General features: G+C 37.9%; 1 protein-coding gene across 1 annotated transcript in view; it reads left to right on the top strand.

The window, feature by feature from the left end:
* Positions 1-26387, top strand: part of LOC118742511 (regulator of G-protein signaling loco-like) — a 32183-nt gene extending 5796 nt beyond the window's left edge. The window contains exons 2-5 of the mRNA XM_036474641.1: positions 22166-23116; positions 23201-24214; positions 24577-24850; positions 24969-26387. Coding sequence (XP_036330534.1) covers positions 22166-23116; positions 23201-24214; positions 24577-24850; positions 24969-25810 — 3081 coding nt within the window. The 3' untranslated portion in view covers positions 25811-26387. The remainder of the gene's footprint in view (positions 1-22165; positions 23117-23200; positions 24215-24576; positions 24851-24968) is intronic.
* Positions 26388-27109: the final 722 nt, after the last annotated feature.

Here is a 27109-nt window from a genome sequence, read left to right as displayed (position 1 = left end):
AAATCAGGTGTTGAGATAAATATATTTAGTTGAATTTTTTCTGGGTGTGTATTGTTAATGAAGCTATTTGCTCCGTGTCTTTTTTGCTTCTTTTATTTGTGGAGAAAGTGTTCACAATTACTACGTTGGTTTCTTTTTTTTTGGCTAGAAGTTTAACACCCAAATTCATAAAAAAAAGAAGACTTTAACTGCTTTATAAATCGAAAATTTTTATGAAAATGTACTTTATAAGGCTCCTTAAACCTACACTGCCGGAACAAAGTATTGGCACAGCAAATTTTTCACAATATATGCAACAATTCTAATTCTAATATTTTTCCGCTAATTTTATATAAAGATATGATTCATTCTACAACAAAAAACATAAAAATATGATTCCTAAACTTTGTGCAAAACTCGCGAAAATTCAGCTAAATTTCATGAAAATTTTCAACTTTTTAATCAGATTTTTTAGAGTATGCAGATTTGTAGCCCAATGAATTTTATTATACAGTATATATATATATGTATATATAATAATAATATATATATATAAAATAATTATATATTACATCCCAGTATTAAAAAAAAATCGTAATTTTCAACTCTAAATATTTCAACATTTTCACTCGAACCTGGTCACCCTAGCTAAGCACACGCACACGATAATTTCTCAATTAACTTCTACAAAAGTATTTTTCATTTCCACACAACAGCTGTAAGCAATCAAAATCGCATTGCCATCCGGCAAAAGTAAAATAGTGGGATTCATGCAACATTGCAAAGTTGATGCCAATGTCGCATTTGTCGCAAAAATTTGCCAACTTACGACACAGCTGATTACTTTTGTATGGAAACTTTCTTGCGACAAAATTGCGACATTGCCATAGTATTTGGGCTGGCAATCATTGCAAAGTCAAAGTCGCGAAACACAAATTTTTTTATTGCGATAGGTCGTTCATACAACTTTTTTCGCAACATTGCCATTTCGCCAAAAATGCCACCTTTCCGACGTTTTGTGAATCGCACTAATATGTATTTTATACGAACCCTATAAACAAAGAGATAAACTACTCATACATTCCCACATTCACGTACAAAGAAAATTCCTCTCAATTATCAGCTGAACTTTCATGTGATCTTTGATAAATAATAATAAAATGTTATAAAAAGGAGAATAGAAAGATAAGAACGTATACCCCTTACAAACAAACATACATATGTACGTTGGTATAAACAAAACGATCGAGACTCGAATGAGTAAGAGCGAGAGTGTATAGAACTGAAATCAAATTGCAAATGAAAATTTAAGCGAGTAGTCGGCGATCAGTGTGAGTAATGCATCAGTCAGCTGCTTTTCCATGACATGCCATTGAAAGTCATTCTGCAGCTTGAACAATATTGATGAGAATAATGGTAGAAATAATTCTCAATTTCATACTCATTCAGTACTCCATACATTTTGCTTCGCTCTCCATCGTGTCTTTTTTAAGAGGGTGGTTCAAAAATGACCTCGTGTGTGTTTTCAAAATTTGGTTTTTAGTTGAAAGTGAAGAAATAAATAAAATAAAAATTTTAAAAGTTAGCTGATCAGATGATAGATAAAAATTTTATGTGGCATGCGTAGTAATGGAAAAGCTGATTTGATTTATTTTAAATTATTTGGCCTTTAAATTGCCTAGTTTTTCTTACGATGCTCCACAAAAAAGGCGTGAAGGAAGATTGCTTGGACTGATAAAGCAACTTAGGCATTACAGAAAGGCCGGAATAGTATATCTCGGGCTACACCGCGCATTTAGCATTGCGCTTGTAGTTGCCTTAGAACGATTTGAAAATGACAAATCGAATCACTTAGAATCCTTCTCTCGTAAGCGTAGATAAATTGAAATTGGATGCAGTTCACATGATTGCGAGCTACTTGTTGTCTAGAAGGACCAAATTTTGTCACCTGATGAACCTCCGAACCGTAGTCTATGCATTTTCTCAACGTGCAGGCAAACCATCACCCCATTGAACTTAAAAGCATCTCTGATATGCCAGGCACTAACACCGATGCTTTGCCAACAGTACTTCTGGGGTTGCAAAACTGTTATTTGGTTCACTACTAAGAATACCTGCAGAGGTCTTTACCTCAAGGGATTCAACAACCAACCGTCAAACTGTGAGTTTATTGGAAAAATTTTGCTGATACCTCCAATACATATCAATCATGTCTTTCGCACAGTTGGTTTTGTCCAATCCCCAATGGATGCCGCGTATGAAGGTCAATACGAAGGGCGAAACTTTGTACTTCAAATGAATGGGGAAGAGAAGATAATCAAACTAGACGCCTTTCCTGCCGTCCTGGGTAAATTTGTTTCGCTTCCTGCTTCGACAAGAAAGCGTCTTTCGAGCGGGAGTAGCTGTGGCAACTTCACACTGCACATCACCGGTGGTGGATGGCTCTGCATTTTAAATGTCAGATTCCACGATAAAACTTCAGTTACATCTTCCGGCAAATTTACTTTATTCTACGACAATGAAGTTTACTGGACGTAATATCGTTAAGCGATTGCTAAAAACTCCAAAAAGTAAGGAAAGAGCTGACATCGGTTATCCGTTAATTGGGAGCACTGCATTATACTAAATTGTTTTCACTTTGAACTTTTTTTTTATTATGATAAGCAAACAGGATACACTCTTTCACTATCTGATCAATCAGTTGTATAGAAGATATACGTTATAGATCGCCGATCTTGATGATTTTTGCAATGAACCGTTTAATGATTGATAGATAAATAGCGCACAAAATTTTAGGGCTTTAGCTATCTAAATTAAAAAGTTTTAAGGCAAAAGCTCATATCTGACCAATCAGTGGTATGGGAGCTTTAAGTAATATGGGACCGATCCTCATGATTTTTCGGAAGATATTATATGATTTATTAGCAAATAGCTCACAAAATTGTATTAAAGTGGCTGTTTAAATGTAGGATTTTGTCGGTTCGGAAAAATGATTAATGCATTATAAAAAGACAGCCGCGTAGCAAATTTTTATCATGCGTTCAAGCAGACAGCCAGACGAATATGGCCAAACCGATTCATCTCGTCATTCTGATATTTTCGATATACCTTTTTATAGGTCTGTCTCTTCTTCTTGTGCGCCTTAAAGCCGGCGGACCAAACTTATAATAACATTTCATGATCATGAAAGACATAAAAATCGGCGGAGGCAAGACTAAACAAAATATTTTATACAAACTTCCACAACGCAGTAAAAATTTTAGGCACTATCCATCCAGCTTAAAGGAATACCCCCAATAACTTCCACGAAAAACTTTGTGTGTACATATGTAGTTTAGATAATTAATTTTATTTATTTTTTTCTTATATGACTAATGATTTCATCAATCTCAATGTGATAATGAAGTTGAGTTAAATAGTACTTGTGAGCGAACAGCTCCCAACTCTCTTGCTCACTTTATGATTTCTACGATCCCAAATGAATCTCAGCAAATTGGAAGTATCTCACCGTTTGCTAAAGTATCTGTTGCCGCTCATTCATAATTTATTAAAATTTGTTTTACGTCTCCTACTCACGCCCGTCCACTCTCAATCTGCAGTGCATTTGTTTGGCTTTTCTGCATTTTCTGTCTTTGTTGCCTTTGTTTATTATTTTATTTACCAATTTATTTAATGGGGATTTTTTTTTTTGAGTGTTCATCTGGCAAATGCAAAAGATTTACTTGCTTACTTCACTCACCACTGGCGTATGCGTGGTGGCGAGTTTACTATGCACATTTTAAAGTCAGTCAGTCAGTCACTCAGTTATTGCCGGCAGTTGTGCTACGTCGTGGTATCTTCGCGCACGCCACCAGCTCCAGCATAGTAGAAATTTGTTTGGCACTTGTGTCAAAGTTGGTTGTTAAAAGTGCGGATCGTCGTGGATTGTTGTGCGGCGCAGTGCTACGTCAAGCGGAACGTGGTACATAAAGATAATACAATTTATTTATTTAATACGTGTCCAGCAGCAGCGTTTTATTTTATTTTTCGTATTAATTGTTGGTTGTTTTTCTTTTTACATATTTTTTTTGTGTTATTGTGTGTTTTGCTGGTTTGCTGTCTTGTATTTTATCGCTGCAGAAAAAAATGGCTTGGTTTACTTATATCTGTTAAACAAGATAGCTTCTCATAAAAAGCGATTAACGTACAAATTTTATGAAAAAGATAGAACATAAAAGTTAATACTGTCCGAAAATTCCATTTGGAGGTATGTTTGTACGTGCAAAATAGCAAAAAATCGCTACAGAAAAAACGAATATTTAATATTTATCTTAACATTCGTGTGCGGATGGATATTGAGAAGCCAAAAAAGCATTTTTATGGCACATCTGGCCATTTACGCAATACGTTGCTTAAATATTTTATATTTTATATTCTTTGTTTTTTGTTTTTCTTTTCCTAATTTTTTTCTTTTCTTTTTTTTTAACTTCATTCTGCCTTTCGCGTAATTTGCTTAAATTCATCGCTGTGAAATATGTAAATATAAACAATTATTACACAAAATTCTCACTAACCTCCGCATGTAAAACACAAAACCAGTGATAAGTAAGAAGCCTTTACTCATAGTTCACAAAAATAAAATAAAAAAAAATACTTATTCTTACACTTTTTTGTGCTAAGTTCCAAATATAGCTTTCGACACGTTTGTAGTTTTGAATAAATTGTAAACATTCCCTTTGAACGGCTAATCATGTAATTATATGTAGGTAACTTTGCAAAGAATAGGTTTAAAAATATTGTTGCATCGGCTTTACTAAGCCTTACGTAAATCGACTAGTAAAAGCCTGATTATGGCAACTTAACTTAACGCAACGTACAACTTAGAGAATCAAAATGAAATAGATTTCGACGTGGCATTAAGTTACGTAAAGTTTCGGCCGTTCAATTATTAGCAACACCCATTTAACTGAATTTTTAAGAGAGAGCCGTAAGTTACGTTAAGTTGCCATAATCAGACCATAAGTCTATCAATCATTACCGTCAAGCTCAACTAACGGCAGGCCCAGAAAAAGTGCTGTTTCGACGGGGTAGGACCATCGGAAGAGGGTTGTTAGCTTAGGGGGTTTGAATATATCGGCGTCTAGTCTAAAGCTAAATATTCTACAATATCCATAACTTAATCTTGTTATGGTAACGCTGGTCTCGCGACGCAGCTATAGCTCTTCCGCTGCAATTGGTGGTGATTCAACTTTTATAACGCGAAAGTCTATGAAGGCGGTATGGATTTATATCGTTTATAGCTTGTCATAGAAACCAGTGGTTTGGTTACGTATGTCTGCGATCTCGCCGGGGAGTTTTTGGAGATGCTTTCTGGCATGTCTGGGAGGAGACTTTGTTCCAGCAAGTATCGGTTAGAATGATCCTTGCTGTAGCAGCCGAAATTCGATGTTCTAACCAAATAGGTGTAGCATAATTTGGAACCGATCGGCCGATTGTCTTGTATGTAGGTATGTTTTGCTAACAACGTTTCTTTGTCTTTGCTCCAAGTGTTGCCGGCAAGCTTTTTGAGTATCTTGGTGCGGCTCTCTACTTTCTTGACAATTTTCAATGCGTATGCGGATAATGAGAGCAAGATGTCAAAGGTAACCCCTAAAAATGTGTGCATACGCACCGTCGGAATTGATAGGCCATCGACGTACAAGCCTAATTGCAGCTTAGCGTCCTTCGTTCAAATGGTAACGAAAGTCGCTCCGCGCTCTACGGACGCAGGAAAAATAGCAGATAGCCGTTTTCCTTCGAACACAGGCCAACAATTCCATTGTAGGATGCCAACATCAAACAATCGGCAGCGTAGCATAACAGGGAAACTCTCTCCAAGGCTGAGGAAGCTTCGCGATATAGAAGTTAAATAGTAGCGGGGATACTCCTTTACTCCTTCTATGTTTTGAGGTTTGATCTCAGATAATTAGCCGTCCTTTTTTTCAGTCCTTGTGGAAGATATAATGCCTAAACGTACTCCAGCAGTGTGGAACGGCAAACGGTGTACAAGGCCTTAGAATATACTTATACAACCGCAAGTCGTTTCTAGCACAGGGTGAATAAAGGCGGTATAGTCAACTCTGCGATCCACCGATTGGGCTACTGCTGTAGATGTAGTGAGAGCAGCTCAATACTTTCTCTTAAGCCGTTGAGCTTACACGATGCTGAGGTTTAATCATGCCAGCTTTCCGAAATAACTCTGAGCAACTTTCTGGGACTAGCATTAGTCGCATGTGAGACTTTGTTCTAGCCACGTGGTATAATTTACATAAATAGTTATGGTATCCTTTTAGGGTGGAATGGTTGCAGAGCATACCTCCTCGTGCAGGCCAATATGGGCGTTGTGGTACCATCCGTATGTAGTTACCAATCCCTTTTGACTTTGAAAAGCTCACTCGAAAACAAACCATTTTGTTGACGCTATAAACTTTTCTAGAGTTCTCATTTTTAGCCGGGACATATCGGCAAGGCCTTGAATACCGAGCTAGCTTAACCTTCTTCATTGAGTCTTACTGCAGCATTGACGGTAACCTATGGAGCAATTATATAGAACAAGCGGAAGTAAATCGAACATCGCATTTAGGGTTTCTGTTGGCTTAAAACAAAAAGCTCTTCCCACGGAATCGTATGCGCATATGAGTAGTTTGAATTTTGGAATCGGTTAGTACTTTTTTACATTTCAACAATGATATGTACATTTATTAATTATTTCTAACTAGTCCCTTCCTTACATCAATTATCAGTTGACATGCATAAATAAACGCCAGTCTGTTCTCACAAGCAGCTAGAGGCCAATTCAGTATTGTCATCGACAATCTCGTATATACATACATACGTGTGGACCCTGCAGGAAAATTTATCAAACTATAAGTTAACTGGAAGTTGGTTGGGAAGTAACTAAAGGTCACTATCATCTGTATATTTTCTTTGCGGAAAGCTAACTATAATTATATGGCGTTAGTCGCGAAATAGTCAAGGCTGGTTACCTCACCATTAGATGTCAACTAACTTGTAACTAACTACTTTTAGTTTATTTATTTACTTTATTTAACAATACAAATTTGTTTACATATTCTGCTGCAGGTGCTCCCATATTCGAATTCCACCAGGCATGACTGCAAAATGATAATATAAAATTTCGATCTTCATTTTATTTGCCCTGAATTCGAAACCGTATTTGTGAAGTGCAGAAAAAAGTGTACTCAAAGTCAAATTTGTATGAGGATATTTAAATAGAAAGTCCCGATTACGTCTGCATGACAATCCCCCGATTACGTCTGCATGACTCCTGCATTACTTTTCAGCTAATTTAAAGTTAGCTTTTGGTAGTTAACTAAAAGTTTTATATTTTATCGAAATATCGCAAAAAAGCTAACTACAAATAGGTTATTTTTTATTAATTGATGATTTTTTCTGCAGGGTATGTACATCTGTACGTTGATCCTCCACAGCCCGCCAGTCAGTCATTTAGTCATCAATCCTCATAAGTGCTCATTCTGTATTTCATCAACGTGCGAAATATTTGAATACACAAAACATAAACGATTCCAAAGCAAACCAAAGAAAGAAACAAATGAAAGAAAATATGTGCAAAATCCACAACTCAAAACTAAATACCTCAATAAAGTTAGCGAAACGGTTATAAATTAGCAGCGTCACACGGTCGCGTTTAGTCAACAAATGAAGGTAGGAGGAGTCGCGAACAAAACACTGGTGAAGCAGCCTTGCGCTTTGCTTTGCCAAGCCTACTTTTTATTTTGCTAAGCCAGGCGTTATTCTCATGTACGCGTGCGGGAGTGAGCGTCGTTAATTTGGCCGTTGATTTTAAAAAAGTTACAAGCAAATACATGCATAAACATATATGTATGTAAATAAGTTTGAAATTCAAGTCATTCAATGCATTCAACTTATTTAAATACGAAACTCGAACGATACGTACATTTGTGCTGTCTGGTATTCGGTAGAAAAAAGAGTCGCCAATATTTAAAAACAATAAAAATAGTTTCATCAATCTGTTATCGAGTAATATTCCAAGGTACTATGTTTTGCTGGAGACGTAATCCTCTCATTGCGACTAGGCCACTCAGTGTTTGGCCCATGAGTGAGTATGGACTAACACTTCCCACTTACAAGGAACGAGACATCATTCGCGTAGGTTTGTGAGTTCTATTTTCTTAAGTATCTTTTTTTTTAACTTGCACTTAATTACTACTACTACTAGAATTTAATGGGCTACAAAACTGCATTCTCAGAACCTTTCTAGGAAATCTAATTAAAACGTCGAAATTTTTACAAAAGTTTGTTGAATTATTTTTTTTTATTGTAAGTTGGACTTACACGGGTTTTTGGTTAAAGAATGCACTATTTTTTTTATAAAAAAAAAAAAAAAAATATTAAATAGCAAAAAAAATATTTTAAAACTTGTCAAAATTTCGTCCGTCTATAATATTTTTCGACCACTGTATGTATCTATATTTATAAAAAATACGAAAATTGAAGAACAAGGCATCTCTACAACCTACTAGTTAGTTTCACATTACAGCCCCCTGATTAATAAGTGATTAAGCTTATTTTCTCTCTACTTTCCTGTTAAATTTTACTTTTAAAGCCGCATGATTTAGTTTATAATATTCCTAGTATATGCATGCATATTGACACTCGATGTTTCGTTCCCAGAGTCGGACTTAAGTTCGAATCTCACTGTCAATTTTTCACCTATCAACAAAAGCAAAAACAAAAGCTGCCTCGGCATGCAGGAAACGCTCCACCACAGAATATGTACATATATCTTAAAAACATTTCTTCCGCACTAGAAGGCAATTTTAACACCTCCTCATCATCGCTTAATAACTCTCGACAAATATGTGTTCTTCTGTATGCTTATTGTTAAACATTTTTTCTTTGTACAACACTTTGTGGCATTGATTACAACCGCATTACATGCACTTTAAAGTTAATTAAAATTACTATTACCGCATCTGCTGCTTGAAGCTCAAATTACAGCATAGTGGTAGTATGTACTTCATCAAGCCATTGTCAGACCGACCGCCTTAGTGCAGGGCCAGCATTTCGGTTAGCAAAGCCACATACACACAAAAAAGGTGTTAAAGCACAACGAAACATAGTTTGACTTCACTTATTTATTTACGTACATATGTACATACTTGCGTGCATACTTACATACTCCAGCATATTTGCTTACTCACTTGAAATTGCCGGAGCGCATATTTTCCCAGCAATACTGTATTTCCTTATTTCTCAGGCATTTTTTCTTCTTTACTCGATGGCTTATATTTCAATATACCTACTCTCTCTTTTTCCAATGGTGTTTTGTTTGTTTATTGTTGTCGTTGTTTATATTGTACGTGTTGTATATTGTACGGCTTTTTAATATATTGTATTTTCTATTATTTATTGTTGTCGTTGTCTGTTGTTTTGTCATTGTTTTATGCAAATGCCATTGGCCAGTGTGGCATGTAAGATTTACCTATTTCCTTTTGTTATTAAAAACACACACTCACATATACATTTGCATGCGTTTATTTTCTTATTAAGTCTTCTTTATGGAGTCAGATTACCAATGAGAATTGAAACCTTAAAAACATCAAGTGACCAGAAGTTAAGAGAAGTGGTGGGTGCTGGAGAGATCGCAGTACTGCGACAAATACCAGTAGCAGCTGTTTGGAAAAGTCTTTACAGAATTCATGAATGAAGGCGATAGAGCAGCCAGACTAAAAAACAAAAGCTTTTTATTTCAAGCTTGTTGTTGTTGTAGCGGCACTATTAAGCCCCGCCTATTTCGCTTCATCATTCAATCATTGTCGTCAAGCTCATCTAAGGTTAGGCCCAGGAAACGTGCTGTTTCAATTGGGTTGGACCAAAGGGAGAGGGGTATCAGCTGAGTAGGATTGGGCTGGCATGTGAGAAGGTGGTTGGTGTCGTGCGGAGTGCCTCCACATGCCAGGCACTTATTGGAGATATTGGTGTCGAGTCTGGACAGGTAGCTGTTGAGGCGGCTACAGTATCCAGACCGTAACTGAGCCAGGGTAACGCGGGTCTCTTTTAGCAGTTGAAGCTCCGTCACTGCTACAGGTGGTGATTGGGCTCCGATCACGGGATCCATAAGCCGGAAGTCTCGGTAGGCGGTGACCGACTCCCTAGGAATTTCGTTGATCGCCCGTCGGTACGTGGTCGGGTCCAGTGGTTGGTCTATGTATGCCTGAACCGCGTACTTGTATACGAATAGGTCCTCCTCCAGCAAAGGTCTGTTGGGGTGTTCACTTCCGTGGCACCCCCACCAGAAGGTGTTTACAGAGCATTTTGTTGTGCACCCTGCCCGGAGAACACTTGGGCCTCACCGTGTAGATGGTGCTCAGGCGACATCAGAAGGCACCCTGTCGCTATCCGGAGTGCGGCGTTCTGACAACTCTGTAGCGTCGTCCACTGCGTCCAACTAGTCCCCGACGAACAAACTGGTGCTGCATAGTTTAGAACCGGCCGGCCAATTGCCTTGTGGACCTTGTTGCGGCTCTGTACTCTGTTGACAACTGCGGTTGTGTGCGTGGAGAGGCGTCTATGCCTAATTCTAGCCTGACCTCGTTCGTCCAGGTGGTAGAGAGGGACGCCGTTGATTTCATTGGGGAAAGTGTTAAGTTCCTTGCGGTGAAGAAACGAGAAAGGCTGGAGAGATAGCCGTTTTCTTTTGAGCAGAGGTCATCAATTCCCAGACGCCAATATCGAGGAGCCGTTAGCGTATGAAATCAGGGAAACTCCCTCAAGTGGCTGCGGCTGAAGATTACTGACGACTGTCGACCGCTCATATAATTCACACGACCCTCGGATGTAAATTGATGGCTTACACTTTAACCTGAATGGCAGAGTTAACTTGCTTCATCTTGCGAAAAGAAACCTTGTGGGTTGTACTTATACCATTAAGCCTAGCTGGTGGTCTTTCAGCTGGGTTTCCGGTCGTTCATTGGCCCAGTTGACCCCGACAGACACACAGCCAATGCACGCAGACTTGCACCAGGTAATGGATGCGTTATCGTCCACTTTGCCCGCCTGAGATGTGTCTTGCTGCAAACACTAGGGCCTCTTTATCTTTAACTGTAATGATGAAAATCGATATATTGACAAAATTTAACGATACTGTATGTATGTGGCCACATAATAAGGGACAAGTTTTGACGATTAACTTCTTTTTATTTATTTTTTTTTGTTACAAGATGCAGCTTATATAACAACGAAAACCAACGAAGTCTAACCTTGTACAAGATTTATAATAAATCGAAATTAAAAACAAAAAATTATCAATTTTTCTAGAAAAAATTCTAGTAAGAATTCGCGTTATAAAACTAGGTACACGAATTCCTTCGAAAAATTTTAATTAAAAAGTGTCAAATTTCGATGACCATTTTTTGAAATTTTGCGAATTTTCAATAATTTTACACATAACAATTAATTTCTTCATATTTATCGAATACATTTCTCGTATATATTGATGTGTTTATTAATAATCGTTAATCGGAGTGACAGGGATGAATAAGTGGGCAAATATTTATTGAATGTATTTCTTGATATTTATCGATATATTTATGATTGGATCACCGTTAAAGAATGTATATTGATTTGTCAAATTTTTCCGACAAATTTATTAAGGTGCACATTATGATTTCACTATTGCCATTATCGATATTGATATTTATCGATAAAACTGAGTGACGGTTAGGGCTCGATATATCGAATTATAAAATATATACGATATACGATAAATCTATTTAGGTGCACATTATGATTTCATTATTACTGTTATTGATAATAGTAATAATAATAATAGATTGGCGCTTACACATATGTTAGTGTTTGGCCGAGCTTCTCCTCCGACATGTAGCGTGCGCCTTGATGTTGTCACACAAAGCAGAGGGACCTACAGTTTTACGCCGACTCCGAACGGCGATTGTATTTTTATGAGAAGCTATTTTTCATGGCAGAAATACACTCGGAGGTTTGCCATTGCCTGCCGTTATCGATATTTTTAACAAATATTTATTGTCTAAATCTATTAAGGTACACATTATAAGTTCATTGTTACCATTATAATTATTATTATGATATTTATCTATAAATTTTTTTTAAATATATCTATAAGATTATTGACTATGGATATACGGTATGATGAAATCTATATGTTAACAAATTTATCGATAAATATCGATTAATGAATTAATATGTACGTATGCTAAATGTATTGATTTTGGTACACATTATGATTTACTAATATTCAAATTTTTTTTTTAATACTGAGCGATGTATTTCTGTATTCATCGATATATTTTTGATATTTATCGATACATATTTTATGTTTATCGATAGATTTTTTCTAAATTTTATTAATCAGACAGGCTATGCAATTCACTTCTGTGTGGATTTCAACCAAAGTCACTTTGAATTCAAATTGAAATGGCTTGAAATTCACTCGTAAGTGAAAAGCAGAATCTACATACATACAAACATATGTATGTATATCGAAAGTCATTTCTAAAGCGATATCGCCAACTGCCGATAACTAACCATTTATAAATCTTATGTTTTCAAATATCGGACAAATTGCGATTTGCTTAAAAGCAGTTTGTTTGTCATTTATTTAATCGTCTTGACACTATAACTAAGCTCTATTTAAACTCTGATCACCAGAATTCGTACTGCCGTCAGATTTATAGTTAAGCCTGATCTGAAATGTGAATTACAGTCATATGTTATCATACGCTTGCATACCCCACGCATGAATATACATATTTGTATGTATGTGCTTGTGTATGTATGTATGTAAGAAAAAGCTCACATAAATTCTTAATCAAATCTAAACCACATACTGCATATATAATTTGTATAATATAGCAATTATTGATAATTCCGCAAAACAAAAAATATCGAATGTGGGACACAATAACGCCAACAGCAGCGATCAGCATTCTTACTCCCTTCATTTCCCGCAACGAATCGACAATTTTATGTTGAAATCAAGCGCGCCGAGTTTTATAAATTTTGCTCTTGTATTTCACAGTTCACTTTGCAGCTTTTTCCGCTGACAATTACACTAACTTTGTGTATGATTACTGATGTCATTAAAATTTTCATTCTATCAAATTGCGAGTAACAAAAAGATACCTACTCACAAAAAATTATCTCATGAATAGTAACTAAAATCAGATGTACATTGATTTGAAAATTAACTTGAGTGAAAACAATTTCCTAGCAAACACAGATGTATCAATCAGAAACGTTTAAAGTCCATTGTCCACTCAGGCATATCCGGCGGCGTGCTATTGCAGGCATCAGCAGATGATTGGGCCAGGGAGGCGCACGCAGCAGCAGCAGCAGCAGAAAACGCGACATTATTCTAATCACGACGCACAGTTAGTTGTCGGCGATTTTACAATTTCGCTAATGGTCAGTTGAGTTAGCAACTGTTCATAGCGGTCAGTGGTCATACGCATAACTGTGCCGGTCGTATGGGCGGTCCGTGGTTGTACCAGTATTATATGTAGGCATATGTATGTACATACACACATAGGTATCTATGGGGAACTGTATAGCAACAACGAAATGACCACTAGCGGTATTATTCTTGATTGGTTTATATAGGGCGGACGTACACGCACACATTAGCAGTCACTGTGCATACATACATTTGTGCTGAGCTGCCTGCATACATACTTACATATGTTTGTACGCATGCAATTATGCAGGGATTCTGTGCAAATCCATGTGTGTTGTATGTAGGGCGAACGACCAGCCAGCATTAAGTATATTAGATCGGTGTAGCGGCGGTTAGGGTGTGCGTCTGCTTTCGCATAAATTCCAATTGCCTTGATGTTGTGATCATTTATTTTGAGATTCGTTCCAACAAGGGTTATCAACTTGATTTCAATACAAAAATAAAAATTTAGGCAATTATGTAGTACATACATATGTAGGTATAACACTGCGGAACAAAATTCAACTTTTAACAAAGCCTAGAGTGCTCAGGTTTGATAGCTGTTGGCCATACGAACAATGACTGCATTTTCTCAAAACAATCGTGTTCTCGAGAAAAAAAAATGTATGTTCCAAAAATCTGAGTAGGTATATCGGTAAAAATTTTATGTTTCGGGTTCACCTGGGCTTGCTCGGGCTAGAACCCATTAGACTTAGGATTCGGCAGGTTGGTTAGTTTACAAACTTTCTGGCAAAACGAATTTCCAAAATCGAAAAGCGAGTGAAAAGTTTTTTTACTACACCTTTGGTATATTATATATTTTTTTTGCTGCTCCCACTCAAAGATTCGAAGCGGCAGCAGTCTTGAGACTACTGCGGAATGTTAGATAATGTAAAGGAGACTTTTTATCGAAGCTAAGATTCCTTAAGTAAGCTACAATTCCACGGATTGGGTCCAATTTTTATATAATACCAGATCTTTAGCAGTTTCGCTAAATTAAAAACCCCAACTAATTCTTATACCGAACCTCAATAGTTAGTCAGTTCGAAGATACTGAAGATAAATCTCTTCCGTGTACGTTGAAGACTTTGTATGAGTTCAAGTAGATGTTTTCTTTGCTAAGACCGCTTTAAGTGTTAGGAGCTCAAAATAGAAGTAAATAATTATACGACGCACACTGGGGCAGGAGGCCGCCCTCATAGCTGTCATCAAATATGTAAATCAAAGCTTTAGACCTTTTAAAATGAATTTAATGTTTTCCTATACATATTTGCTATTAAAAAACTAAATGAGAAAGAAATGTATTTGTATTATATAAAAATCGTCGGAATTACTTTGTATGTAAGAAAACGCACAACTCCGTCAACAAAAAAAAATGCCAAAAATCATCGGTAAGTCCTGGCTACTTCGAACTTGCACTTCAACATTAACTTTGAAAGTGCTAAAAAACTGCGTACTCAAAATAAAATATTTCTAAGGAATCTAATTAAAATGTTTGAAATTTTTACAAAAGTTTGTACAATTTTCTGAAGTCGCAAATTTTGCAATAATTAGAACAAAATTATTTAAAAAAAATTGTTAATTTTCAGTAACATAAATATTTAGAATTTTTGGATTCTGGCTTAAACATGAACCGATGAAAACTCGGTTTGTTCGATTGTAAAAATCCGGCTAAAAATATTAAAAAAAAAAACGGTTTTGAAAAACACCGAGTCAATCACTTATTACCAAACTCACTTCCCATGACAGGATATACAGATTTGCCCGCCTTCACTTTAGGAATACGCCTAGCGTTTTTAATTTAAAAAAATTGAATTTCTTTATTTCAAAGCATTTTTGTTGTTGGCTGCTGCAAGCTTCTGGCAAATTGCTGATTTCCGACACTCCAACCACTTGCCGGTTGTATATGTACATACATATGTACATATGTAGCTAAGCACAAACCCAGTAAAAAATATGATCATGCAAAGATTAATCCTAGACAGGGACCGAAAATAACCGTTAAATACGCAGATTTTTAGTTTTCGATCACTGCAACATCGTTAAATTTTGTTTTTATGAGATCCTAACGGAGTGAATAAAGGGAATATAATTTTGAACTTCTTTTGACCTCAGAAACGAGAACAAAGGGAGTAGTCTTCGTATATCCCTTGGCGCGTTTATTACTCCAAAACGTATCAATAAGCGAGGAGTCAACACAATTTTTGGAAAACCTAAAAAAATGCATTCATTACTCGCTTATTGCTCCAAATGGATGTGCAAGCCATTATAACTTCGGCTCGATTTTGGAAAAAAAAAAATTTTTTTACTAGGAACAGACTCTCACTCACTCACTCGTACATTCATATATGTATTTGCATTTTTGTTCGTCATCCGTCGTTGTACGCTCATGGCTGACTTTGTGGCATTGTTTGGCAATTGTAGCATTATTGCTTCAAAAGCATTTACAGCCTAACCGGCATTGCATTGTTAGCAAAAAAAATTCAACAACTACATACATATGTATGTATGTACTAATATATGTATAAAGTTGATGACAACAATTTGTGCGTTTTCAATGCGAAAAACAATTGTTGCAATTACCGTAGTCGTTCTGTTTGTTGGTATTGTTGTCGTTTTGCGCTTTTTCAGTTTATTTTCGCCCCTCCATCTTCGACTTGCTGTCGCCTGCCGCATTTTCACACACGCGCGCATAACTGTGGCTCCCGCCGCCCGCTTTTGTTTCTATGTGACATGCGCTTAATATTTATTTTCGTTTCGAGTATTTTCAATTAAGCTCGACTCTCATACATTTTTCCTGTACTCAAACTGCCACTTCTGTGTAGTATTTCTCGTTCTTAGCTATGCTGCGCGGCGTATATGTACGTTGTCTTCTACCTTCGACCAACCACCCACCCCACCTCTCATAGACACCAGCGATCTTCAGTCTCCACGCTTGTATGTATGTATGTACGTACAAACAATCACCATCCTCATCACCGCCATGTTGTTGGGTTATCGCAGTTAGCAATAATTGTGACTCTTTTCTACGAGTATGTTTGTATGTATGTATGCATGCATGTAGTCACATCAATGCAAATACATGCACACACACACACACACAAATGTAGTATTTTCAGATATTTTAGCGCATAAATATTGTATGACCCCAATTGTGTTCACTTTCCTTCGGTGCGCACTTGACGCTCAACTCATTGCGCTCGGCTTACATAGTCAGTCAGCCGTTCAGTCATGCCAAACAAACAGATGTACTAAATGTATGTACTTATTCATGTACCATATTTATATGCATGTGTGTATGTTGATATGTTTGCATGCGGGCAGACAGACAAATAATCGGGTCCAATGCACAGTGGTTCAAAATTGGCATTTTGTGTTAATTTTTCACTCAATTTTATTATTAATTTTTTTTTAATGAAAGCTAATAAAATTTTCAATAGACCAGTTGAGCCTGATTTTTGTTTGTATTAATTTTTTTAATGCAAGGTGCCGAAAAAGTAGCAATTTTGAAGAAACCCCATTCTCCATTAGTTGAAAACAATTATAAGCTTCTCTCAAAATGAAAAAAAAATATCTGAAATGTTATTTAAAAATTTCCATCAAAATTATTAATTTTTTTTTTTTTGTTTTTATAAACATTTTCGGTGGGACCTCTTTGCCTGCCACTTCCAACTTGCACTTTGCTTAACTAAAATTTAATGATCTATAAAACTGCATACCCAGCATTTTTCTAGAAACTCAAATTTTTTTTTCAAATTTTATTTTGTGAAATTTTTTTCGTTTTGGGGCACCCTATAATTGTTTTCAAGTCGTTTTTACTATGTAACATTTATTAACTGGTCTCTTGCAAATTTTATTAGCTTTCATTAAAAAATAATAATCAAATTGAATGAAAAATGAAGGCTCCAGTGCATTGTGAACACTAAATTCCAGTCTTGAGCCACTGTGCAATGCAACTATGAGCTCGAATATCTTCGTACGTCACTCAGTTTACCGAGTCTAGTCTGTCGCTTGCCGCAAGCGTGAGCGTCGTAGACGAGTGTCGTCTTAAGTGCTCTAAAGTTGTGGATTTCAGCGAGTTTGACCCGTTTTGTATAGCTTTCCCATCCACTTTGTCTTCAAATATTCAAAAGATATGTAAATATGAACAATATAGAAGATGTAGTACAAACACTTAAAAATCGTTTATTTACCCATTAATTGACTTGATGAGGGCAGACCGCTCAGTTCAGACGTAGAATTCCAATTGCTTTTGCACTGACTGGCTGTCGTCTGCAATGGGCAGTGGGCAGGGATGGCGAATGCAATTGCCAATGTCATTTTCGACTGCAGAGAGACAGACAGAGATGGCAACTTTGTACCAGGAAGTTTACGGAAATTCGTTAATCAATATTCTTGAACTCAAGGTCAAAGACATTCAAAACTTTGAATGGGAGCGGAAATTGTTGTGATTTACATACAAACATATTCTTACATACATACATATGTTTAAGAAGATAGTAAAATTTATTTAAGAAATTCACGTACAAAAAATATCCCGCGTTAAAGCTTTGTATAGATTTTGTATGGCCCGCAGAGAGTAAAGCCCTCTACAATTGTGTCTGATTTAGGGCAGCGACGACCAAAGGGAGCTTTTACTTTGTGCGTATCCATGAAAAATTCATACTAAGCTTATCTCGCAGGATGTATTTATTTAGATTGTTGCTGATTTAAACCAGCGGCGACTAGAAAGAACTATAAAAGCTTTTTAAAGCTTTCTCTAGATTTAATATGGGCGCATATAGAGTAAAAGAAGAAGAAACTTTTCATGGAAATTATCTACCTGTTGTAGTGGTCTAATCTTCAAAGCCTCGGGAACACACTTTATAAAAGGGTGCGCGTATATAAAATTTACAGAAAGCTTTAAAAAGCTTTTTCCGCGGTTCATATTTTGCTGCGACAGATTTAAATGATAAGGCTCTTCTGAATATAAAAAAATTATTAAGTTATATTTCGAGTTTAATATCGCCATATTTATTTTGGATATTTTCTCTATTTTTAAATTTAATAATCTACACATGTATATATTTGTCGATCATTTTCGAGCTGCGCTGTAATCGATATCGCCACCGCTATGGTTATCGATATCAATTTTACTCGTCGTCGTTGTTGTTTACCGATTTGTAAGAATACTTTTAAAAAATATAAATATTTATCGGAAATCTTATCCCTTCGATCGCTTCCTGAAGAATATATTTGAAAATCTTGTGTTAAAATGTTAGCGATCGGTTGAGCCGTTTTTAAGAAATCGTGCTTACCGACTTTGAAGACAACATTTTGAGAAAAACGCGTTAAAGTTTCCCAACTTTACTTTCCAATACTCCCAACCCGTCCCAACTAATATGCGTGTTTCTATATATATATTTGCAAATACTTACGTATGTATGTAGCGACATTTTTTTCAAAATTTTCTCTTTGACGGAGAAATGTTCCACAGCATCTAGATGCATTTTTACATCAAAAAAAATAAAAATAAAATTAAAAAATGTCGCTTACATCCGCTTAACTTTCTGTTAAATTATGCTGTAATTTTTAGGTCTTTCTTTATATTACACAAACAACGTCTCCCTTCCGTCTGCAGCCCCGTGAAATTTTTTCAACGTACCAGTTGTTCTTTCGAACTCGTTAAAATCCAAAAACTTCTTCGCTTGCGATGAGTTTAAGAAGCAAGAGATCCGAAGCAGAAGTTTTTTGTTGTCTACTAGTAAAAATCTCGGGATTTCATACTAAGTGATCACTAAGTATACGTATGTACATACAGACTTACAAAACTTCCGAAAATGTTAGAAATTTGATTCACCTCATTTCTAGTCACTTTTTTCGTAATTATTTTCAATTATCTTTGCACGCGATACTCGTTACAACATGAAATGAAAATTAGAAATACAACTAAACAACTAAAATACCATCAATCTTCATAGCCAAAGAGGAAGGAAATTTCCAGCAGCGTCACTACTAGCATAATTTTAGATAAACTCATTCGGCAGAATGCAGTGCAGCCGCGCCGTCATTGCTGCGAGCACACAAGCACTTGTTGCACACTACATGTTGCATGCAACGTACACGATGGCGACGGCCTAGGCTCTGCGCGCATGCGGCGGCTACACGCTTTCATCGCTGTTGTGCTTTATTATTATTAGTTTTTTTTTTTTTTTGTTTCAATCATTTTTTCCAATAAGTACTTTGGCATCATTTTATTTCCTCTTCTACTTTGATTGCATCGATATTGTTGTTGGAAATGTGTTGGCTTGTTTTTATTTTTATTGCTTTCTTGTGTGTTTTTACACACGCAACAGATGCTTTGATTTCGAAAACCATTTACGCTTTCGATCGATGAGTCTTTGAGGATGGTGACAAATGGGTCACACCGCTGTCTACTTGTCGACACTTAAAATGCTTTGTACAATAGAAAAAGTGTAAGTGCTTTTTTTTGTGGATGCATACAGCTTTTTCTTATTTCGACTACTGGAAAAAAAAACTACGCGCCATACTTCATTACTACCCTCTAGGAAAGTGCACTACTACGACAGTAAATAACTATACCTCGTTCTAGTTCATTAAACGAATAGTTCACACTCACAATTTCTAGTATAAATGTAGTTTGGAGTAAACTTTTCTGAAATAAAAGTTTTCTGTTCTGGTAATTATCAATGTATTAATCGATATCTTTCTCAGTGTCGGCGAATTATTTATAGATTTCGTTATTCATAAGAATACTTACGTACATTATAGTGGTTCAATTTTTATATGGGGGAAAAAAATGTTATCCTAGAAACCAAGGCGCCTCTTAGTTTTTCCTTTAGATATGTGTATTATCTATACCAACTTTCAATTTTCTACTGTAACCAATGCAGGGTGCTCAATGACCTTAAAATGCGTTACTGGATCCCTGTGAAACTTGCAAAAATATTGGTGATTTTTATAAAAAGCTACTGTTGCCATGACAACTGAAGCTTGTGATATTTTTTTAGATAATTTAAATTCGGAATGTTCTAAGGTTGCGTAACTATTATGCTTTTATACTCTTAGTCGAGTCATAAAGTTCGTTGAACCAAATACTTATGTTTAAGCGTCTTGAGGTTTTCCTGCAGGGCACAGTCACTTACCTTAGCGTATGTGTGTGTCTGTTTCTACGCAATTTGCTCTCACTTATAAATATTTTAGTATAATTTTCTGTTATTACCACATGTTTTGCTTGCCATTGTATTCTACAGTTGCCACAGTTACAGCTGTAGACGTCATTGAATCACGTCTGCTCACAAAGTTCAAGAGTTTATGTTATTGCGGTTTCTTAGCCGACAGTGGTGCAATACCGCCAAACCGGAGAATATCGAGGTTTTCTCAAAGTCGGTAGGGTTCCGAAGTTAAGTTTTCCTTTTCCACTATTCTTCAATTTTTATATATCGAAACATCCCTCCCCCCTCCCCATCCATCACAGTGCATTTCCTTGATCTTATACGCCCCTGATCGTTAAATTTTGGCGGCGGACAATGACATTGATGCCTTATGTTTCAAATTAAGTTCTTAATACTTTTCCCTGCAAAACCAACCACGACGTGTTTTATGGCATGGACAAAAGAGGTCAAACTGAATTTAGGCATACGGGTCGACGATACTACAATACCAACCGCGAATAACCAAAAACTGGTCGCGGTTAACTTTGACAGCTTGCTATTTTCCGTTATCGTAAGCGTCAGTAAAGTCCTTGCTAACAGCACTTGAGGCAAAGAGATGGTAAACTCGATGGTCCGCCGGTTATAAAATAATACTGCGTCTCTGTGATCACTGGCCACTTGTAGGTCGAAGTAAACGGAGTTGCAGACCCGTCGCACTGTATGCCTTCTTCTATGGCCTGAGCATCACTTACATAGCGAGGTGGAAATGCACTCACCTAAGCAGCATAACATCGTGCTGAGAAACAGTTCCTGTAGGGATGTTACCGCAGGGGCCACACCTGCAGGCACTTGCTCAAAGCCGCTGCTGTATCGCTCTTTAGAAACCATTTAATGAACCTCATGGGCCAGGTTCGGCCATACGCACGTTATCCACTGAGCATAACAGACTATATTCAAGCTTTAGAAGGCTATTATCGATAGTCAATTAACCGCTTCGTCAAATCTCGCGCCATGAATGACGTCATCGGAGACCAACACCTTTCGCCGACGAAGAGTTGGAACTGACTCTTACGACTCGCGCGTTTATTGTCACAGCTTGGTTCTGGATATTGTAGCTGGTTGAGCTGCTTCTTATCCAAAATCAACGCCGACATGCCCAATTTAACACCCCTTTCCCTATGGCTTATCCCGTCGGAGAAGCGCACATGCTGGGCTTATCGTTAAAAGATTTTGGCGACAACACTTGGTGGATTCACTGATCTAGGTAGAGCTTGGTAAGCTGCTCCAATGGCAACAAGTCTACGTTATTACTAATGACTTTCGCCATAGATTAGTCAAAAATGTATTGCTTACATACGTCTTTTAGGAAATATCTTTACATCCAACGCATCTTTCTCTCAGCTTTGACAGTGGTTGTGGGACATATGAACCAGAAGAACCTCTTGTTAGCACTATTTCTGTCTATACGTCTATTAGTTTCTAAATCAATTAACAAAATATTAATAGCTGTGATTTTTTTCTTTCGCCATCTTTGCAGAATCCCAATCTCCCCGCCAATGCCTCACCATTCCGCCGGGCTTGGGGTCAGTCGTCCTTTCGCACGCCACGCACCGATAAGCACGCCCATCACCAGCAGCAACAGCTGCAATTGCAACAACAATCCGGCCAGCATCAGCATCTCAGTCCATTAGTGCGTCGCGCCTCATCGATGACTGCCTCCGACAATGATGTCTACATCAAGTCCATGCATCACGGCGGCTACCATGATGAGCTCAAACAAGCGCGTAGTCAACATCAGTTGGCTACAGCAGCGGCCGCTTTGGTGGCTGCGAGAAATGCCGATTGTTCTGCGGAATCTATGGCAGCACCACAATTGGCGACGACAAACGCCACGTGTAGTAACAATAACAACAATGGAGACAGCAATGGCATTGGACAGCTGAAATTGTCACAGCTCAAGACCACACTTGCGCCTCCGCCCACAGATAATGGTGGCGTTGGCGGCGTGGCCGGCTGGGGTACAGCCTTTGAACGGTTGCTGGACGATCCCGCAGGCATGCACACTTTCGCCGAATTTCTGAAGAAGGAATTCTCTGCAGAGAATATCTACTTTTGGACCGCTTGTGAGCGCTTTCGTGCGCTGGAGAGCGGCGCTGAGCGAGCAACGCAAGCGCAGGCAATTTTCTCGAAACATCTGGCAAATGGCGCTTTGGAGCCAGTAAACGTCGATTCGCACGCGCGTAGTTTGACACAAGAGAAATTACAGAGCGCAGAACCGGATATTTTTGCGCCGGCACAGAAGCAAATTTTCAATTTAATGAAATTCGACAGCTATCAGCGTTTCATACGTTCCGACATGTATAAGAGTTGCCTAGAGGCGGAGGAGAAGCGCCAGCCATTGCCGTACAAGGCGGACGATTTAGATGAGTTGCTAAGAACGCCGGTGCATCAGCAGATAGTCGCTGCAATAGGCAGCGCTGCGTCGAAGGTTAGTAAGCAAACTTTAATTTCGCAAAACACTGGAGTTGTCAAGTGCCAATTTTTATTTTGATTATTATTATTTTTCCCCCAGCTGAAGAAGTCCGCCAGCAATGCAGAGGACCGCTGTCGCAAGAGTTTGTTGCCTTGGCATCGCAAAACGAGCAACAACAAAGCACCACGTGATGTTGCCGATGCAGGCGCTGAAGCGAAAAGCTCAATTAATAAGCATGCGCCACTTTCCAGTCACTCACTCAAATTGGCGCACACACAGAATTCACAAAGCGACATACATAGCTCACGTTCGTCGCTCTCCTCCTTCGATGGACTACCTGGCGCCTCTATACTGCCAGGCACGTGTCGCGTCATCTTGAGTGATGCCTCCACAACAATGGTGCAAATGCGCCCCAACGAAACCGTTGGTCAGCTGGTGGAACGTTTACTGGAGAAGCGTGGCCTTAGCTATCAATATTACGATGTAGTGGCCAAGGGTACTACCAAATCGATTGATTTGCAAACTTCATCACAGACACTCGTTGGCAAGGATGTGCTCATAGAGCAGCGTGTCGCTTTCAAGCTGGATTTGCCCGATCGCAAAGTGATCTCTGTGAAAAGCAAACCTAAGAAACAATTGCACGAAGTTGTGCGTCCCATTTTGCATAAATACAACTACGATTTCGAGGCGGTACAGGTCGTGTTGCGCGAAACGCAGGAGCCAGTCGACCTGTCGCTCACTGTGACTTACGCTGATGGGCAGCGGCTGCAGGCTGTATGGTTGAAGCCACCGCCATTATTGCTTAGCAGCGACTATCAAAATGGCAATGGATGCGCGGCCAAGGTAGCAAAGCCTTCGGCTTCGACAAAGAGCGTCTCCTTTCCCAGCAGCGTGAAGCAAGCGAATGGTGGCGGCAGTGTGCGCAATGCCACCAATGGTACTGGTATAGTTGTGAGTTCGCTTTCGTCACATCCAAATCAGAGCGCCTTGGATGAGCTGACCAACAAAGTGTTCACCGAGTTGATGCAGGTCAAAGTAGAAGCCGCGAGCGCAGAAAAGCAACCGCAATTGGTAGCAATCAACAGCAAAGCGAATGATCTCGCTTCGCTTAAGGTGAGTTTGCTAGAAAATGATCTTTATTTGCTATAAGAGAAAATTTGATTATAATATTGAACGCAGCGATAGTTTTATCGATAAATTTATCGATTACTATACCGATGTGCGCAGGTATCGGTCATGTTAGATATCGAAAATGTTGTCGAAAATCCGACGCTAACTATGCCGACATAACTACATCGATTTTATTCGATATCGATCATATTATCGATAAATATCTGTGTATGATGTGTGGATAACGAAAAATTTATCGATAATATCGTAGCATTAATACCGTAAATAACAGCTAATGTAGACATCTAGTTTCAAGTCAAGTCCTCATAGGTTTAATTTTTGTTTTTTTTCGTTTTTAAATTTAGTCCGATGACTGCGCCTCAGAAACTTCATCCATTTTTGAGCGCATACGTCGACGCGATGCCAATATTGCTGGCCTCAAGCTGAAGCTAAAAAAGCGATCCACAAGCAGTCAACATTCCGAGGAGACGAATCAAAGCAGTCATACAACAGTTAGCAATGGACAACTAGCTGCGCCTACAGTGTCCACTGCAGCGTTGGATATAAAGAAACCGATTATTGCAAAACTAAAAGCGGGGGTGAAACTGCAAATGCCCGAGCGGGTAGCCGAAAATCAAGGTAAGCATAACTAATAGTGGTTTACAGTTATGCCTGATGGCCTGGCTGCAGTGGGCTAGCACTTTTTCCCTAGCAGTTCGGGAATAATATTTTTTTTTTCATTTCCCCGTTTTCACAGATGAACTACTCGAAGGCTTAAAGCGTGCCCAGCTCGCACGGCTAGAAGATCAACGCGGCACGGAAATCAATTTTGAACTGCCCGACTTTTTAAAAAATAAAGAAAATCTCAACGCTTCGAAATTGCGTAAAGCGCGCGCTAATCTCAGTCCTATCAACAAGCCCTACACAGCTACTGCGGCCACTACTTCACCCATGCATGCCAGCTTCACCACTACCAGCGTCTCCACCGCCTCAGCAGGCACCGAGGAGCTACCCTCACCGCAGCTTGAACGTCCACAACCCGCGCCACGTCTTTCCATAACCAACAAGTTGAAAGGAAACACACCACTCGCGTCTGCTCTGAAGCCAGAGGAGGAGTCAGCAGCACCGACCACCACCAATTTACTTGAAGGACATCAATCGCAGCCAACCACACCGCAACCAAATACTTCGAGCTCATCGCTAGAAGCTGAGTATGCAGCGGTAGCGGGTAGTTGCAAGGGACCACCCCCCTTGCCGCCCAAACCCAAAGTGTTGCCCATCAAGCCATCGAATTGGGGTGCTGCTTCTGCTGCTGCTGCCAACCTGTCTGCCTCGTCCACGACAACATCGCCCACGACTCCCTCAAAGACATTGCCGTCGTTGTTGCCGGTGGCTGCACCTAAAAACTACACCACTGTCGGGTTGTCTAAGGGCATTACCACAATGGTGGAAGATGCTCCAAAGCTGCTGCATGTCGCCAACAAGCATTGCTTATCGAATGAGATTGTGCCGCGTAAAACGCATTTGAGTTTAGCAGCTGAGCAGCCGACATCAGCACGTTGTGCCTATCTCGAGGAGCCGAGTAGTAGTTTTGTTTGAATGGGGAGAGAGATATAAAGAGACATATATGTATGTATATAATAAGATAAGGGAGGGTGTGTAAGGGTTATAAGATGGCTTGCATTTTCCAATTCCATTCTCCTAATAGCCAAAATTATTATAATATTCAATATCCACGCCTAAGTGATAAACATTATATATGTATTTGCAAATCTTTGTACTATGTCCATAATGAACCCCTGCTATTTATTCGCATATTTCATTTTCAATTCATTGATATTACTAAGTTATCATTTTATCTATGTATTTGAATGTAAATATTTGTATGGCTTATATTCTATTTATAAATTTATGCATGCATAATAATACATAAACTTACACACATATGTGTGTACAAATTTTGGATGTCAGCGTAAAGAAATTTTTCAATAGCAGTTAATGTAATCATTTTAATCGACGAATGTTTCATATCTTAGGATTCAATTGTATTTCATGCAATGACAGTCATAAGCCTTAATTTTTATTACAATACTAAATATGTATTTGGGAAACATCGAAATTTTAGATAATAAAGTAATTTTATACATTAAATGCTAATTACATGTTTTGAGCTTTGATTGGCAAGGGTTTTTGAAAGTCAAATAATAAACAAAACTCTGTGGTAGTACATTCAATTATTCTATTAAGAATTCGTAATTGCTTGATTCGTTAAGCATGTCAGCATTTTCGCAGCGAGTCTTGATTGGAACTTAACCTCAAAAGAAACTTTAAAAAAATCAAAAAAAAAAAAAAAAATATCGCATCAAAAGGATTGAACCAGTTTTGGCAAGGGTAGTGTAAAATTCGAATAATTTCAGAAAAAATTTTAAATAATTGCCTGGAGAAAAAATTAGATCATATTCGGAGAACCTAAATTATTATTAAACAATTTATGGAATTTCTTGTGCTGTAATTCATTTTTGTTGATCAGCGACTCTTTACTAGATCAAAGTTACTGCTCATTTGCTGCGGAGAATACTTAATCAAGGCGTAGGTAGGTAGGTTGGTTACATTTATTCTATACGCATGCACAAACATATTTATATAAAAAATGTTTGTATGTTTATTTATTTTGATTCTTTTTTTCGGGCTCTGAAGCAAAGAGGAGGGACCCAGTGTGTTTAAATGGCAGGGAACTAAGCCCTCGTATAGCCAGGTTATTCCTCCAATATAATAATAGTTTTATTATTATTCATCAGATTATATTTGTTAAAATATAACTTTTTACAATTTTAGATAAAACTTATTTCTTTAAAATATTTCATTATTTATTTTCTTGGGACAGTTATTTTAAAGAAT

This window comes from Rhagoletis pomonella, unplaced genomic scaffold (genome assembly GCF_013731165.1).
Source record: "Rhagoletis pomonella isolate Grant_MI unplaced genomic scaffold, Rhpom_1.0 Rhpom_scaffold_00001, whole genome shotgun sequence".
NCBI lineage: Eukaryota > Metazoa > Arthropoda > Insecta > Diptera > Tephritidae > Rhagoletis > Rhagoletis pomonella.
This window is presented reverse-complemented; position numbering and strand designations above follow the sequence as displayed.